This window comes from Xyrauchen texanus, chromosome 10, assembly GCF_025860055.1.
Source record: "Xyrauchen texanus isolate HMW12.3.18 chromosome 10, RBS_HiC_50CHRs, whole genome shotgun sequence".
NCBI lineage: Eukaryota > Metazoa > Chordata > Actinopteri > Cypriniformes > Catostomidae > Xyrauchen > Xyrauchen texanus.
In genome coordinates this window covers 12,836,757-12,854,733 of record NC_068285.1, presented here as the reverse complement: position 1 = coordinate 12,854,733, position 17,977 = coordinate 12,836,757, and the positions used below count along the sequence as shown (strand labels likewise).

The 17,977-nt window shown below is 38.2% G+C and overlaps 1 protein-coding gene across 4 annotated transcripts; it reads left to right on the top strand.

The window, feature by feature from the left end:
• The first annotated feature begins 430 nt into the window (after nucleotides 1–430).
• gnb3b (guanine nucleotide binding protein (G protein), beta polypeptide 3b) lies at nucleotides 431–17,007 on the top strand. Of its 4 annotated transcripts, XM_052136590.1 has the most exons (10): nucleotides 431–514; nucleotides 5,909–6,088; nucleotides 7,835–7,925; nucleotides 8,179–8,324; nucleotides 9,070–9,133; nucleotides 9,590–9,746; nucleotides 12,393–12,459; nucleotides 13,995–14,196; nucleotides 14,574–14,790; nucleotides 16,242–17,007. In XM_052136590.1, the coding sequence occupies exons 3-10, from the start codon at nucleotides 7,869–7,871 to the stop codon at nucleotides 16,346–16,348; spliced, it is 1,017 nt and encodes a 338-aa protein (XP_051992550.1). In that variant the 5' UTR covers nucleotides 431–514; nucleotides 5,909–6,088; nucleotides 7,835–7,868; the 3' UTR covers nucleotides 16,349–17,007. The 4 variants fall into 4 exon arrangements, with proteins under 4 accessions (XP_051992550.1, XP_051992549.1, XP_051992551.1 ...); XM_052136589.1 differs by lacking the exon at nucleotides 431–514 and having other exon boundaries at nucleotides 5,873–6,088; nucleotides 7,832–7,925; XM_052136591.1 differs by lacking the exons at nucleotides 431–514; nucleotides 5,909–6,088 and adding an exon at nucleotides 6,906–6,973 and having other exon boundaries at nucleotides 7,832–7,925.
• Nucleotides 17,008–17,977: the final 970 nt, after the last annotated feature.

Below are 17,977 nucleotides of genomic sequence, written 5' to 3'. Positions count from 1 at the left end.
AGCTTGAAGATATGATCGAAGAGATTGCAATGTGAAAAAGGAGTTATAGGAGTATATTTTGGTCAGCTTTCACCCAAAACTGTTTTGATTGCTGGGGGCAATGTTGATAATGTTGCCGTCAGTCAGGGAGGGAGCAGGGCTCGAGGCAAATCTAGGGGGGCAATGCCTCCCCTAGCCCCTTCTTAGACCCGGCCATATTTTCCCAGCTTGTCAAACGTATGCGCATACAATTTCTTGAGTACAATGACAGGTGATGTGAGGTGGTGGCTGGCTCTTTTTATTGTTAGGCAGGCCTGTTGGTACAACCACCATATTTAGCATTACGATTTCTCCCATTCATATGTATAGGAATGACCCGTCTCATATGTATGATGTCTCTGGTGTAGTAGTGTCTCGTCCATGCAGGTACTGGGGGAACAGTCCAAAGGAGAGAGGTCAGTGGTTGAAAGACGTTTTCTACCTGTTAGGACCTCAAGGACATTGCATGTTTACTGGAAGAAAGACTTTATGACAGGTTGGCATTCAATCCACACACAAGTTGACTTGATTTATATGTAGATTATGTCTGATGTCTTTTTTTTCTCTGATGACCTATTTCACACATTTTCATTAACACAGTGTATTAAGGATTTTAATAAAACATACATTGCATTAGACATTTAGCTTGATTATATATAGATATATTAATAGGGGAAAGCCATGCAAACCACTCCATCTACTGTATATATATATAGGAGTTTGAAACAAAATACTGCCTTGTTTATGTTTATGGTGAAGAGAGAAAATGACAGAAAGAAAGCATGTTGTCACATCAATGGCTGAATATTCTCCAGTTCACCACCAGAGGTCTGTCTCCCCATCACATTCATGTTTCCATTCTGTCAGTTCAATAGTGGTGCTTGCTATGTACTTGCATCGAAGGACAGGCCCAGCCGTGTCTAGGGACTAGAATATTATAGAGAATATTATAGATTATAGAGGGGTGAGCACTTCTGACTTTGGCCACCAAAACACTGTAGCAAATGCATAGCAGCATGCTAAAACTATTCAGGACACATTAGCAACAGCATAGTGGCACAGTTAGTGCCCTGGCAACCACCAACAACACCCTAGGATCATGGTGGTTTCGTCAGATAATGTTAAAGTCTAGTGGTCATGTTGGTCTCTCATTAGTTACTTCCCGGCCTCCTACTCTAATAGAAATATTTAGCATTTTTTGCATTGCTTGACCAGCCTGTCTTAATGTCTTTTTGCTATATTTTTTTCTAATGTTGTCGAAGTATCCCCTGTATATGTTGGTTTGTCCGGAAAAACAAAGCATGGTATTACCATGGAACGTGTAAAAAAAAAAATGGTTTTACCATGGTATATATGTCCACAAAAAAAATGGTACTACCATGGTACATGTCCAAAAAACATGGTATTACTATGGTGCCTGTCCAAAAACACGGTATTGCCATGGTACATGTTAAAAAAGCATGGTATTTCCATGGTACATGTCCAAAAAACATGGTATTACTATGGTGCCTGTCCAAAAACACGGTATTGCCATGGTACATGTTAAACAAAACATGGTATTTCCATGGTACATGTCCAAAAAACATGGTATTACTATGGTGCCTGTCCAAAAACATGGTATTGCCATTGTACATGTTAAACAAAACATGGTACTTCTATGGGACATGAGCACACAAACATGGTTTTACCTAAGTACATATCCAAAAACATGGTAATGCCATGATACATGCACTAAACAACATGGTATTACCATGGTACCTTTCCAAAAACATGGTAATACAATGGTATATGTCCACAAAACATGGTTTTACCATGATAGATGCCCACAAAAACATGGTATTACCATGGTAAATGCCCATAAAAACATGGTATTGTCATTGTACATGTTAAACAAAACATGGTACTTCTATGGGACATTAGCATAAAAACATGGTATTACCATGGTTTATGTCCAAAACTATGGTATTGCCATGGTGCATGTCCAAAAAACATGGTTTTACCATGGTAAATGCCCATAAAAACATGGTAATAGCATGGTAAATGCCCATAAAAACATGGTATTACCATGGTTTATGTCCAAAAAACATGGTATTACTATGGTGCCTGTCCAAAAACATGGTATTGCCATTGTACATGTTAAACAAAACATGGTAATTCTATGGGACATGACCATAAAAACATGGTTTCACCATGGTAAATGCCCATAAAAACATGGTTTCACCATGGTAAATGCCCATAAAAACATGGTATTACCATGGTTTATGGCCAAAACTATGGTATTGCCATGGTGCATGTCCAAAAAACATGGTTTTACCATGGTAAATGCCCATAAAAACATGATATTACCATGGTAAATGCCCATAAAAACATGGTATTACTATGGTGCCTGTCCAAAAACATGGTATTGCCATTGTACATGTTAAACAAAACATGGTAATTCTATGGGACATGACCATAAAAACATGGTTTTACCATAGTAAATGCCCATAAAAACATGGCATATTATTTGTAAAACATGGTATTACCATGGTACATGTCCACAAATATGTGGTTATGTGGTTGTACCATTGTACGTGCTCACAAAAACATGGTATTACCGTGGGACTTGTCGAACAATCATGGTTTACTGTTACTTTGATACATGCTAAAATCATGGTTTTGCTTTGGAACTTACTCAAAAAAACGTGTTATTATGTCAGGTTGTCATGTATGTCATGTTCATGTCCAAACTCCAAACCTCAAATGTAAAGTTCTCCATCAGCTTCCTGTATTCTGACCCTTCTGAACCTTCATTTGCTGATAAATCCTACAATGGAGGAGTCATTGGAGACCGTTTGTAGGTCTAATAATTGGTAGAATCCTAATCGTTAAAGATCTGGACTAGACATTTGAAGGTTGGCAAACATCAAATGGGGTGTTTCGTGATAATTTCTGGGGTCTTCTGTCAGGTTTCTCCAAGTGGGCTGTAATAAATGTACTTTAAGTCACATTAGATGACAAATGTGTACTAAATTACTAACTAGTGTTATTCTGGAGGTCATGTAGAGGGGAAAAGAAGGGAAGATAGATCAGATCCCAAAGGTGCACTTGTGTTGTTCACTATCTCTGACACAATTTCCTTGAGTGTCACAAGCTCGTGCTTGTTAGCAAAGTAGCACATAATCAGTAAGCACAGGAAGGTCGCTAATTAAAGCTGGTAAATCTTTCTCAAGTGGCCTCAGTCAGGCTGCAGCCATGGTTATGAGGCCATTTGCCTCTGGTTATTGATGTGTAAAACTTGTCATAAACATTGAATGAATGTTACATGGTATGTATGTGTGTGCACGCATATGTGAAGTTATTTCAAGCCATGTTTTTCACTTCAAAGTTATTTAGAGCACAGTGTCTTTTTCCTTCAATTTATAGATGTAGGCTAACAGGCGAAGCTTCTTAACCTCTAAAAAGTCTCTTGCATGGAAGAATAATCTACAATTAGATTTTTCTGCATAGATTGTGAAGGTTGCCCATGCTAAAGTACCCCATATGATGCTAAAGGAGTGAGAATACTTAATTTTGTCCGCATTTCATTCTAGCCTTTCAGTGTATACTCATTTGACCTCTAGCCCATATGGATGTGTTCGCTATTAATGATGTTTTGGGTGGTTGCTAAAGTGTCCTGAGTAGCTTTGAGTGTGATGTTATATGATTGCTAAGGTGTTCAGGGTGGTTCTACACATCCTAAACTATTAAACAGAGGACACAGAACCCGAAATAAGTCACTTTGGCCTATACGGTTTGTTTTCAACTATTCCAAAAATGAAGTTGCTTCAACCGATTTTATGGTAAGGTTGCCTTGGTGCCATAGACTGGCAGCTACAGGGAGCACAGCTTGAGAAGATAAGCCCTTCTTGGCATCTTTACCTTGTAAATAAGGTCCATCAGCTATTCAGAGAATTTAGTGTAATTGTCAACTTTGGTTCAAGACATTCAGAATGTAAAACTATTGTGTCCTTCACTGGGATCAGTCAGAACATTGGAAGGGTTCAATTGGTCAAGGGTATAAAGATAACATAAACAGTCCAACCAATTCCAAAATTCTTCTTTCCTTTAGCAATGGATCTCAAAGTGGAATAATTGGTCTACTGTGAGTCAGTGCTTCTGATTAAAAGTTCAGGAATGAACTTCCCCTAAAAAAGCAAAAGTCATTATTCTTCTCTGCGCCCATCCTAAATCTATTTCTTTTAATTTTACTCTCAATATCATTGTGTATTGTAAGTTAAACCCCATTCGCGTAAAGTCAGAAGTTTATATTTACGTAAAAATGTACGTGAAAATGTATAAATGTATGAATCTGTCATTAAAAAATCCTATATTGATCAACCACTATTCTGAACATTGGGGTTGTCTCCTTTAATGTCTATTGCAATTTCTGCCCTGATGTAGGAGATGGAATATCCCACTGGCTCTCCGAATTTACATAATAAGCATACCAAGACATTTAAGTTTTGATTAAAATGCAATGTGATGTGTTAGATGCCTTACTCAAACCATTACTCAAAACAAAGACTGAGCGAAGACATACTGCCGTTAGCTAAGTGGTAGAACCAACACTGACAAACCCAACTTGGCAAAGGCTTTTTTCCAAAGCAAATTACAATGCATTCAAGCTATGCATTTTTCCAGTATGTGTCTTCCCTGACCCATGACCTTGCCCTTGCCAGCGCCATGCTCCACCAAGGTACATCGAATGACCACCATTGCCATGTAATTAAAACACCACCATCTAATTATTGGGACTTTCATCAGTCTCAACACTTTCATTACTCTGTTCCGCTTTGTGTCACCCATGACGTCTTCTCCATGGATTCACCTGCTCTAATTCCTTAACGGGATTGCAGATTCCCCGGATATCCACTTAAAACCTGATTAGTGAGCTCAGCTCATTAGCTCTGACAAACCAATTCAAACCCCCTTAACCCCAATGCCAAAGAACAGGCACCCTAGTATTCAGCATGCATCAAAACATACCTTTAGCTACGACACATGAAGTGATATGTGAACTTTGCCACTGAGATGAAACATTGAATGGATAGCCAGCTTAAAGTAATATGCATGCCAAGATGAAGTCAATTTGCAAGGATGCTTTAATATGAGATGTCCAAGGCCTTTCTCAAGCCATTACCCAAAACAAATACTAAGCTAAGGGATGGGATTGGATCGTCTAGCAAAAATTCTTCTGTTTTGCATTTCTCCAATTAAATAAAACAAAATATGACAAATTATGTTATCATCGTAACAATCTGGTATGTTCCCCTATTGCTTAAATGACAGCATGTACTCGAGCTGGCATGGACTTCACAAGTTGCAAATATTGTGGAAAAACCAGCATGATTTGAGAACCTTCAAAAGAGCTTCTTGTGTACTTTAATGGAAGCAAGGAAATCTGACCTTTTGTACGAGGAATTAGCATTGTCAATCGCAGAGTTGCTTTAATTTGATTGGTGACCGAGAAATGGTGCCAAATCTTAAATATTTCTTCTGCATTTTACATAACTTTGTTTGAATGTTTAAAACTAAAAGGTTCTGTTTATTTTCAAGTTTAAATGGGATTCTAAATTCCATATTTTCAATATGGATTCCACTGTACATTAGCTAGGTGGCTGACAACACTCCTGTCCTCAATCATATTTTTGTACATACCACACCTTATATATCACTTCCTCTGTCCTTTGCTTTCTGGACTCACTTTTGTCATTTGACCCCATAACCGGATTTTCTATTCCAATTGGTTTACCTATTCCCTGCTCTCTCTCTCGCTCTACCTTACCCATTCTCTGCCCATCTTTGGGCTTATCCTTACATCCCTGATCTCCTTCATCCCCTCCAATCCTCATCTGTTCCTCTCTTGCAGAAGTGGAAGAGAGAGTGTTTTCCACAGGCAAGTTGTACCCAGTCTGTTGGGGGAGCGTGTGAGAGGCACAGAGAGTTTGGAGAGTTGTCTTGTGGACTAAGCAATAAAGAGAGAGAAAAAAGGATTGTCTAGAGTGACATCAGAGTTATAGAGAAGAGAAGAAACTATTTGGTTAGAGAGGTGAGTTATTGTCAGAATTGTATTTCTGGATTATCATTTGTAGTTTTTAGTTTGCATGAAAATTGTGCATTGCATATGACAACGAAATCTAGACCTAAATGTTTGCTGTATTTATGCATTTCTGTGCATTCTGCATTCATAGTAAGTGAAACTGCATTTTACGGACATGGCCGCCTTTATAGTAGTGTACTTTTATCTACTAACTTGTAGTTCTTGTACCACAATACCATGCAAGGTTTCTCTGCAGCAACTTTTCTAAGAGTTTAAATGCTATGGAGATTTAAATGTTGGTTTTTGAATCCTGGGCCAACACAAAACCAGTGCTTTCAGGTGGGCATGTTGAGGGATTGGATACATTTTATACAGTTGTAGCAAAATATTACACTTATTATTTGATACATTCCTTCCGCCTTTATTTTCCAAACAGTTCATTTTGTTCCAAGTTGCAAAGTTTGTCTCTTTACCGAGTTACCCTGCTGCTCTTGGCTGTGTTATCAAACAGATCCTGAAAATCTTGCAATATTCAGGTCTCATTGTACATGTAGGTGTCAATGAATCTTGAACACTTTCTTACCAAAGAAGAGCTGCCACGCCTTTTTGTAGATTGCAACTGACATCCTCCAAGACACCCACAATATGTACACCCTTTCCCTGTGTTTTTGTCTTTGATCTTTCAACCCCAGGCCTGTAGAAAAGAGCAGGCGATAATCGGATGACAGGAGATTTGATAAGCTTCCCCTATCAGCTCCTGCAGGGACTTAAGACTTTTCTTCTAGCCCTCCTTTGCATATATAACAAAGCAGTTTTCATCAAATGATTAAATGGAGATCACATAGCCATCTCGCTACTATCATCTTCGCTACTCGAAGTACTACCAAGCCTTAGGTAGTAGCTACTTAACTGTGAATTAAGTTCATTAGGATCTCTGTAGCACGACAAGGCATATAATTCCTCGTCATCTCAACTAGCCACCCACCAAGAGGTTTGATGTCAGCCTAGAGGCAACATATTTATTTTTTATTTGATTAAATTGATGGATTGACCAATTGTGGGTGTTTTAAAATCTTAAACAAAGGCCATGTCCACACTAATCCGTTGTTTTCCAAAGTATGCGGTTATGGAAAGCGTGTTATTGTGGATGTGGCCTACATTATACATTTAGGAGCAATTTGAGACTTTATGTAGTCAAATACATGCTTCAGTAAGCGCCACTCAAGATTTAGGACACAGCATTGGTTGGTTCATAAAATACCGTACTGAAATACCCAAGCTACATTGCTAGTAAACAACATGATTAGCAGTTGCAAGCTAACATTATTGAACTGAATCTTTAGAACTTGGCTTTTATAATTCCTGACATCATTTTCTAAACGAACAATGTTGTTGTTGGTAGTTCAGTGCAAATTTGCATTTAATATTACAGTCTAACTGTTTGGCATTGATAACTTGAGATATCACAAAGTTCACACGCAATTAATGGACAGTGAATGGATTACAATGGGCAATGAGATTGGTTCAGTATCAAGTCAAAAGAAGGTTATTAAGTAATTGCATTAAAGGCCTTGACTATTCTCAAATCTGTCAAGATCAAGTCAAGTCATCCATCTTCAATATTATGACTTGTCTTGATTGCACATGTCTGATAGTCACACATACGGCCTAGTTCAGATTTGTTTCAGGTTGTCAGGGACTGAATAAATTGTATTCGATTGTACAACATTTTTCATGTTGCCTTTTTTCCAGCAGTTTGTGTTTGTAAGCAGCACAATCAACAGCTGCCATGGGTGAAATGGAACAGATGAAGAAGGAGGCCGAAGGTCTGAAGACACAGATCGAGGTAAGACTAGTGTAAAGTTTTTACATACAGTATATACAATGATAGACAATGATACAAATTTTAAAAATGCATTAGATGCAATATAGGTTTTTGTAGCTTATCTGGTAGAGCTTGGTAATGGCAACACCTTGGTCATTAGTTAGATTCCCAGGGAACATACATACTGAAAACATTTACACCTTGAATGCACTGGAAGACCACAGTAATATTACTTATAGTAAAAAACGAACTAAAATAAAATATTTGGTCTCAGGCGGCTCGCAAAGCAGTCCATGACACGGATATGGCTGCTGCTGCTGCTGGGGTGGCACCTGCCCCTCGGGTCCAACTCAAGACCAGGAAGACACTGAAGGGCCACCTGGCCAAAATCTACGCTATGCACTGGGCTACAGACAACAGGTAAGGATATCTTACCAGTTCTAAAATGAGCTGTGCTTGGTCATGCTGCACTGTAAATGCAATCAGTAGACTCTTTCTAGTGATTTTGCCAACAAAGGTCTCACCAATTGAGCATTACATTGCAAATATTAAGAATTAAAAACAATTGGTTGACAGAAATTGTAATACATGTATTTTGGTTTACCCATTGCCCTTTGTTGTCAAAACATGATCGGCTAAACCAGGTTAAGAGCTCTTATACAGAAGTCAAGCCCACCTTGTGCTCACCTTGAATTAGCTAATTCTTAGTTAGAGCAATTAACAGGGACAGTGGCCTGACTTAAGACACGCAAGTCTCAGATACTCAGCCATGTCTAGGATAAAATAAGATTTACCTGCACAGGCAGCAATTTAGAACAAGTTAGCTTGGGAGTAGCGCCGAGCTGCCTTCTAAAACATGTGACGACTATATGTTAATCATTTGATGTGCCCAAAGCACTATAATACATTGAGGCATCCATTAGAAACTCCAAATACCATGGATGACATTTTGGGACTGTCCAACAAACTGAAATACATTTAACAGGCGTATTGCACAACGGTTGCAATCAAATCCAAGAAAATGATATACATTGTTGTATAATGGTGCACACATGCAGCATAAAAGCATAAAAAGAAGAATGGAAACCGACTAAATGCCTCATGGACATTACACATTATCTTTCTATTGGAAAACCATCTTTTCCTCGCTCTTTCTCGTCTTTAGGCTATTGGTCAGTGCATCACAGGATGGAAAACTCCTTATCTGGGACTCTCACTCTGGTAACAAGGTGAGTCTATGACTCAGATTCACTTTCAAGGAAATACAAGAAACACTAATATGTTTAAGCTACTGTATATTATACGCTAACTAGCTAGCTGCTGTTTTGGACAATACATCAAACAATCGCCTACCAGGGGGATCAGAGGCAGCTGTGGCTCAGGTGGTAGAGTTGGTCGGCTGCCAATCACAGGGTTGGCGGTTCGATTCCTAGCCCACACGACTCCACATGTCGAAGTGTCCTTGGGCAAGACACTGAACGCCAAGTTGCTCCCAATGGCAGGCTAGTGCCTTGCATGGCAGCTCTGCCACCATTGGTGTATGAATGTGTGTATGAATGGGACACAGTGTTAAGCAATTTGGTAACCTCTAAGGTTAAAAAAAAGCACCATATAAGTCATCAAAAGGCCTCACACTTCCTGTTTACCCTTCAAGGAATAGCAATGATATTTCCCTCTTCCTTCAGATCAACGCTGTTCCTCTCAAGTCCTCATGGGTGATGACCTGCGCATACGCTCCTTCTGGAAACCTTGTGGCCAGTGGTGGTCTCGACAACATGTGTACTGTCTACAACTTGAAGACACCCGTAGTCAAGATTGTGAAAGAACTGGATGCTCATGAAGGTTATTATCTTAAATGAAGACTAGCTAAACGAAGAAAGCTAAAATAAAATAACTTTTCATGGCTCTGAAACACCAAGGTCAGATGAAAATAATCTTTATTTAGTTTTTGGTTTTTTTTTGTCTGGTCTGTAACACGGATACTAGACAGCGAGAATAGACAGCTATGACCTCATTGCATTAGGAACAGAATGGGAATAATTACTACCATCATGGACAGATGGATGACAGTCTTTTCACTCTTTACCCTGTCAATCTGTGATTTGTAGCTTGAATGTCAATAACGATAAAATAACCAGCTATATTGGTGATATAGCAAGGCCTTAATACAAAGTTCATATTCTTATTCTGCTATTAAAACTTTAATCAGCTAGTGACAGGGCCAGAGTGGCTAATTGGGAGGATTGGGGGAATTCCTGGTGGGCCGCTCATAAATTGTTCTGGTAGCGCCCGGTCCACAAGTGGATTCATAAACTTTCTGTCATGTGTGCCGCATAACAGTTGCCAACCGTCCGTATCATCCGGTAATTAAGAGATCAGAATTGCATTCCTCATTTAGCTGAATGGTTGATGAACGACATGCTTCAGGTAGCAGATCATCCCAAATTCAATACTGAATTTGAACTGTAGTCTCACAATCTCAATCTGTTAATCTCTGAAATCCTCATTCCTTGCAGTGCAGAACGATAACAATATTATTTACTTTCACAAAATAAATGAATACTTAAATGAAATGAACACAGATGCAACAGCACGACATGGTACAAAAATAATGGGACTTTACAGCTCTCAAAAAATTTGAAGAGTTCCTTCAATGTTGTATTACGCGCTCACGATCGATTCTCTTAAAGAGACAGTAACCATATTGGCTGTGTCCATTTACATTCCAAATAAAGAAAAGAGTATATATATATATATTTGTCTTTTTTCACTCATATGGAAATTTGGCACTTTTTTTGTAATGGCATGTAAAAATGTAAAGGCAATCACTCGACCTTCATTACATTTCTTAAACATTTAATTACTGCACATATTTTCACTGGATCTGTTGCTATGTTGCTAATTTCCAAAATACAAAGTGCTAAAATGTTAAATTGTGTGTCTGTACATTTTTAAATATATATGCAAAGTTACAATTCTATATTTGCATAGGTAGACTTTAAAACTTGACATTAAATTCCACTTAATTTTTACAACAGATGCAATGAAGTCAAGATTATTACAGTAAAAGGTATTACAGTAAACATTTTTAAATATAAATATAATATATATTTTTTTTCTAGACCATTTCTCTAGTCTGTCTTAATTCAGTATGCAGATAGGATTTATTTTTTCTTCTTTTTTATAAGTTCTTTACCTCCAGGCCCCTAAACTAACTTGTTTGAGTGCAACAATACTCTACTTCTTATGTCAGAAAGCTCAAATCAAAAGTGATTTAAACTTAAATGTTATGCCATGTGTGGTATAAAGACATTGAGAACGAATCATTTTGTAGTCATTGCATCTAATGTATATTTTTGCCATGTTCTTGTTTTAGCGGTATCATTTTATCACTTGAAACTTGAACTTGAAACAATTCTTACATAATTAACAAATTAGTTAGTGTTATAAACTGGTATCGAGAATTGCTAAATTTCATTAACAACTACAGAAATGTAGGTATTGCGACAATCAGGGCCGGCCCTAACAAGCAGATTTTCAAAATGGTCCCCCCTACCTACAATTACACTTATCTAAACACACCCAACATCAATAACTAAGCACGTTTAAATTTTATAAACAAGTCTATTTTAAAAAAATTTTAATAAAGTTTAAAAATGCTAAACTATCCATTGTAGTTAATCGGCACGTGTGTAGCTAAAAAACATATATATTTTTTTTAAATAAACCAGACACATATCACATGCACAAATTAATATCTTTACTGAAATTCTGTGCAAATTAATAAGAAATCATTTAATTACTAAATTAAGGTATGGTACAGAAGATGATATTTACACTTATTGTAAATAGTGGCATATGCTATTTGCACCCTGGTGTATAATAAAACAGTATACTGTATAATCTACCAACATACTCATTCTATGAACTATGGAGCTTTACATCGCTAGTAGTGGGATGAAACGCACCTGATGTGTCACATAATGGTAGGTCTTCACTGTTGTCTTCAAATGCAGAGATCGGCTTTAGAGAGAGCGGAAACGAATTAACGTGTCGCCGCCATGACCCTTGTTTTCCACCGGCCCATGAGATGCCGAGCCGCTGTTAAAAGCAAAAAAACACGCGTTGCAGACAAGGAAAGTTCTGCGTATGCCCGTCCACCCCCTTCTCCACACTGTCCAACGTTTTGTGAGCCCCCCGATCATGATGAGAACGCTACGATTACTTTCAGTCGTATCACACTCCGCTTAGACACTTTATTTACTTTATTAACAAAGAACTAACAAACAAAACAAAAAATAAAACTAAACCAAATTGGAGTGAAAACTTTCAAATTAATTAGAAATACAAACCAAATTCAAAATGAAAAACTATTACAACATTAATGCTCACACAGGTATATTTAACATTACTTTCTTGCATACTTACAAGGTGGACTCCTGAATGTTGTACTCTGTTATGTAATAGTGTATCTCTCTATTTTTGTAGGTTACTTGTCCTGTGCACGCTTCCTAAGTGACAATGAAATTCTCACTGCTTCTGGTGATACCACATGGTAAGTACTAACGCCACCCAGGACTGTTTCTGAGTAAATGGGGGCCCTAAGCGAAATCCTACTTGGATTTAGGGGCCTTTGATGCCCCTAAATATTTCAATATGGAACCTGAAAATAAAGCAGATAAGACAAATTTGGTTGATTGAATCATCTCCAGTGCTGCATATACTGTCAGCGAGCTAGCCCGTGACTAACTGAAATGAAGATAGCATTGAGTCTGTGAGCTAATCTTGGCTAACTACACTATGTCTATTGTCTACACTTTAGTTATATATCTAGCACAAATGTCTGAAAACATGTACCTTTACAAAAAACAGGACACAACTGCAAAACATTAGCCAACTATCCGTTGCAATATAATCATGACAATGAGCAAACACCATCTAGCCAGATAGCTGGCTTATATTCATTTCTTACCAGTGGTCTGGCTGCATTACTCGAATTGTAGGTGTGCTTCATGATGACAAACAACCTCTGAGAGTGTGTATGTGTGTGCGTGTCACATCTCGCTACAGCACTCTCCTTGCAGTAACATTCTCCCTTCCCTCTCGGGCCACAAGGGGGCCCCCTTTAACTGTCTAATTAGAGCCATAACAGCTGCAGAGTCTTAAGCGCCAGTTTTAGTGTATGAAAAGTAATAATATTAATCATCAAAAATAAAACAATGACTGTAATGGTATAAAGGATGTGCAAGGAGGACGTGGGAACCGGCCGAACACTCAAAGTCAATTTAATTGAAACAAAAAGACACAAATGCACACACGTGGCAGTTGCGTGTGGCTCTCTCTCTCCCCCAGTATGTCGCTAAAGTGGCCTTTTAAAGCCCGTCTCCATTGACCCTGAAACGAGACAAAGGTGTTTAATATCAGTCATCACCAGGTGATGGCCCTTACCGCTTCCTCTCTCCCCAGTGACAGACACGTGACCACGTCCTGCGCCACAATGATCTTGCTTTGCAGGGCCCCCTGGTGGCTCAGGGCCCTAAGGGGCCGCTTATACCACTTATAAATAGAAACAGCCCTGTTGCCACACTTAGCATGTGACATGTAGCATAGAGTGGTTTTCAACTGGTTGGTTGAGGCCCAAAAATGGGCCGCAGGTCTGTTCTGTGGGAAAACATATGCTAAATGCTAATAATAAAATGCAACTAATCATATAATCATGCATAGTCAAGTAAGCAAAACAAACAGACTTATTAATTTAAGGGAGAAGAAAACACTGCCTTTAATTTTGTTGTGGATGCCAAAGGCTGTGCGTCCATTAAAACTCTCTGGTTTTGGCGCAAATGCATCCGAAACTTGGTACTAGCTCGTCAAATTAGCCAGATGTCAATATGCAACGTTATGCATCCAATCAAACTTTTGGCACTCATTCATCTCTCATCTGACTGTAATATGGCTAATGCTAACATAGTATTTAGCCCAGTGTTTGTATTGTGTTAGGCTGGTAAATCACCCTTTTGCTGAATTCATCTGATGTTCTGGCTTCTTTCTTTCTCTCCTTGTTTATTTGTCTTTTCCCCTCCTTTCTTCCAGTGCTCTGTGGGATTTGGAGACTGGCAAGCAAAAGACAGTGTTCCTGAACCACATTGGTGACTGCATGTGTCTGGCTCTGTCTCCTGACATGAACGCATTCATTTCTGGTGCTTGTGACTCTCTGGCCAAGCTGTGGGACATCAGAGACGGCAAATGCAAGCAAACCTTCCAAGGTCACACCAGTGACATCAACGCCATTTCGGTGAGTTCATCAAATAAATCCATTTGATGTAATACCGAGAAAATGCAGAAGAGGGCATCACAATTTTTCTTGGGTTTCAGGGAGGCAATTTATGTTGCTCAGAGGTTGGTCTTTGTGGATAGCATAGCTCAGATCATTTATTCTTAGAATAATTTGATGCCTTTCGATTGAAGACTTTAGTATCTTCAGATAGTCTCTCAATTTGAGACCTTGTTGAGATCTTTTCTGAAACTTTAGAGGAGACGTGTGATAACAGGAGACTTAAGCAAAAGTCTTAATTTGCTTTCCATTTAGTCTCATTGCTGTCTAGGTGAAACATTCATTGATAAATATATTAAAGACATCTCTTTTATGATATGTTTATCATTTTCCTTCAGTTCATTCCCAGTGGTACTGCAGTTGTTACTGGCTCAGATGACTGCACATGCAAGATGTATGATATTCGCTCCGATCAGGAAGTGATCAGCTACCAGGATGCTCAGCTGAATAGCGGCGTTACATCACTGACTCTGTCCGTCTCTGGCCGTCTCATCTTTGCTGGCTATGACGACTTCAACTGCAATATCTGGGACTTGCTAAAGGGCGAGAAAGTGGGTGAGTTGAAAAAGCAGAGCACGAGAAGTGGGATGGAGTGGATCATTAATGTTGATTAATCAAGTTGAAACAGAGTCCCATTAAGGGTAGGCAACAACCCCATGCAGCTATAGACTATGTATGTAATGACTATTTATGTAAAAGGAATGTAAACATACAGCTCCTATCTACTTGAATGAGGAAAGATGGAAATATCCAAACATTTTTGTAAAAATTATAGTTGACTTGAAAGAGAAAACTTACTGTATAATCGGACAGTTCACATTAAAGTCCCCTATAACACCCCTTGTGGCAAAATTCGAGCTTGAGTAGCTTGTAGCGTCTGCATTCATGTACTTGCGTAGAGTATGTTTCGGCCTTAATTTGCCATGGGTTCCTTCATGAATGTCCATTTTTTAAGCTATTCTGTGCTTTTAAACATGAGTTAGTACTACATATAATGGTACTGTAATGGTTGTCCGATTTTCCAAGTGTCTACAGTACACTCACATCATTGTGGTAGTTATAGTCCTTCTTTTGCAGCTTGCTTGCAACATTTATTTTTTCTCCCCAATTTGGAATGCCCAATTCCCAATGCACCATTCCCAATTCCCAATGCGCCAATTCCCAACGAGTCAATTCAGGTGTCTCGCCTCATTCCAGGTGGCGGAGGATGAATCTCAGTTGCCTCCATGTCTGAGACTGTCAATATGTGCATCTTATCACGTGGCTTCTTGAGCGCATTACCGTGGAGACATAGCATAGCGCATGTGGAGGATTCACGCTATTCTCCGCGGCATCCACGCACGACTCGCCACGCACCCAACCGAGAACGAGAACCACATTATAGCAACCACGAGGAGGTTAACCCATGTGACTCTACCCTCCCTAGCAACTGGGCCAATTTTATTGCTTAGGAGACCTGGCTGGAGTCACTCAGCACACCCTGGATTCGAACTCACGTTTCCAGGGGTGGTAGTCAGCGTCTTTACTCGCTGAGCTACCCAGGTCCCCAACATGTATTCACATTTGAAGTCTTACTGTGTGAAATATATGTTTTAGAACACCTGTTAAAGTCTCTTCAAGTAATGTTAACCACAGACCTAAAACTACTAAAAAACCCATTGGAAATTCCCAAAATATCCCATTGCTTGAATGTGCTAATTATTTGTTGGGTTTAACAGCTCTATAAAATCTGACAACAATGGTGTCATACATTTTGCTCAAATCACGCAAAAGAAACTGTAATTTCCAGCTAATGTGCATGCATGTTCTGTGGTTAAAAACCAGCAGCAACATGCATGCACAAAAAACAGGGGATTTCTATTCAAAAGGCAATTCGTTAACTGTAATGTGAGACTTCCACTCCTACAGGCGTCATATTGAGCCTCGTGATTTCTCCTTTCAAGTCGACTTGTAAAAGTGCAAGTAGAAATTGGCCTATTCTTATTAATTCTCTTTCTATGTTTCAGGAGTGTTGTCTGGCCATGACAACAGGGTGAGCTGCACTGGAGTACCAGCGGACGGCATGTGTGTTTGCACTGGCTCATGGGACAGCTTCCTGAAGATCTGGAACTGAGCTGAACCTGGAGCAAAAAACAAGAGGGAATGAGAAAGAAAGAATTGGTAAAGATTGAGTCAGAGGAGATGGAATGAAATGGTGAAATTCCAAATGACAAAGAATCTCTTTATCTCACACATCCACCTGTATATGTGTGTGATTTCTGGAAGACTGGAATTTATTAGAGTATTAAAATTGAATATTTAACTTGTACAAAAATAAAGACTGCATTAATGATATCATAACATTAAATGACATAAAATAGTAACAAAGTCACACTGGAAAGCAGTGTAAATAATGAAACTAAATAATCAAGAATTTAAAATATAGTATTTTTTTTGACTCTTAAAACCCTCTATTAATAGATTTGGATGTATATTTGTCTTTTTTTAGATGCTATGATAAAATGCAGGGTAACTGTTCATTGGCTTTTTGCAACACCAACATTGTCTGACTGTCTGAGGTCTGATATTAAGGCTCTTTTCCAGACTTCCCTTTACCAAACTTCACAAAGCCCTCAATTTGACCAAATGATGTAATACCAAGATAAACAATGTCTTTGAGTCTGTATTTACATCTTTCATTGTTTTGTAGGACTTTTGCATACAAGAAAGTTCCTGTCGTGCATTGCAATGGCTACTTGATACCTTTCTAATAAACATAGTGTTCTGCATTAAACAAAATGTCATTGTGTGCTGTGGTTTTTACTAAGCTTGTCACTACAGTAAATTATGTTCAATACATCTTTTTTATTATTATTCTGCATCAATAGCATTTTTTGTGTATTAAGCCCCTAGTTTATGTTTATTATTTAATTAAACGATTCATTTTATCTGGGAAAAATGATACTGAATTAGAATAGTTGCATAAAAGTGCATTGCTTTAAAACAAAGGGACAAAGCGACTATAGCCGTCAAGTGAATAGTCGTAGTTATCCAGGTCATAATAAAATGTGTGGTCATGAAATGTCCTTGCATTCATAATGGTCTAAATTTACTTCCAGAGCCTCAAATCACAGGATTTTTAGTTCTATTGTGAAGACACATTTTTTAATTAATGCTGTTCAGTTTATTGTCACCTACTGTGATCTCAGTCACCTTGAGAAAGTAGATCAGGCTGGTGTTTAGACTTACTCTAATCCACTTTCAGTGGAGCTTTTCTTAGAGAAACCTCAGACAGGACCTGAAGAAGACAAGACTAGTAATTAACTAATGTTCCCATTCACTATAAAGAGGTGCAAGGCTGAGATTACCCTGCTTTGACAGCGGATGCTTTATATAATATAAGCTAAATAAAGCTGCTTTGGAACAATACGTATTGTAATATAATGAGGAATTGAATAAACAACATAATACAAACATTCATGGAGAATTCCACAGGAAATGGTTTCACATATATTGATAAAACACCTAACGTTATGTAATGCATTCATTTATGTTAATTCTATGTATTGGATTTCATATCAGGGGAAGGTTTAATGCTGTATATTATGGGCAAATAATATAAAAATATACAAACAAATAATACAAATATTATTTAATTAATGAAACATATTACAATATATTTAGTTATGTATATAGATACAGCTATTTAATTATTTGAGTAATGTACAGAATATTTATATAGATATATTAATTTCATTATTAT

Coding starts and splice junctions, on each gene's coding strand:
- gnb3b (XM_052136590.1), top strand. CDS start 7,869: ATGGGTGAAATGGAACAGATGAAGAAGGAGGCCGAAGGTCTGAAGACA. Junction 7,926..8,178: donor GTCTGAAGACACAGATCGAG/GTAAGACTAGTG, acceptor ATTTGGTCTCAG/GCGGCTCGCAAAGCAGTCCA. Junction 9,747..12,392: donor AGAACTGGATGCTCATGAAG/GTTATTATCTTA, acceptor CTATTTTTGTAG/GTTACTTGTCCTGTGCACGC.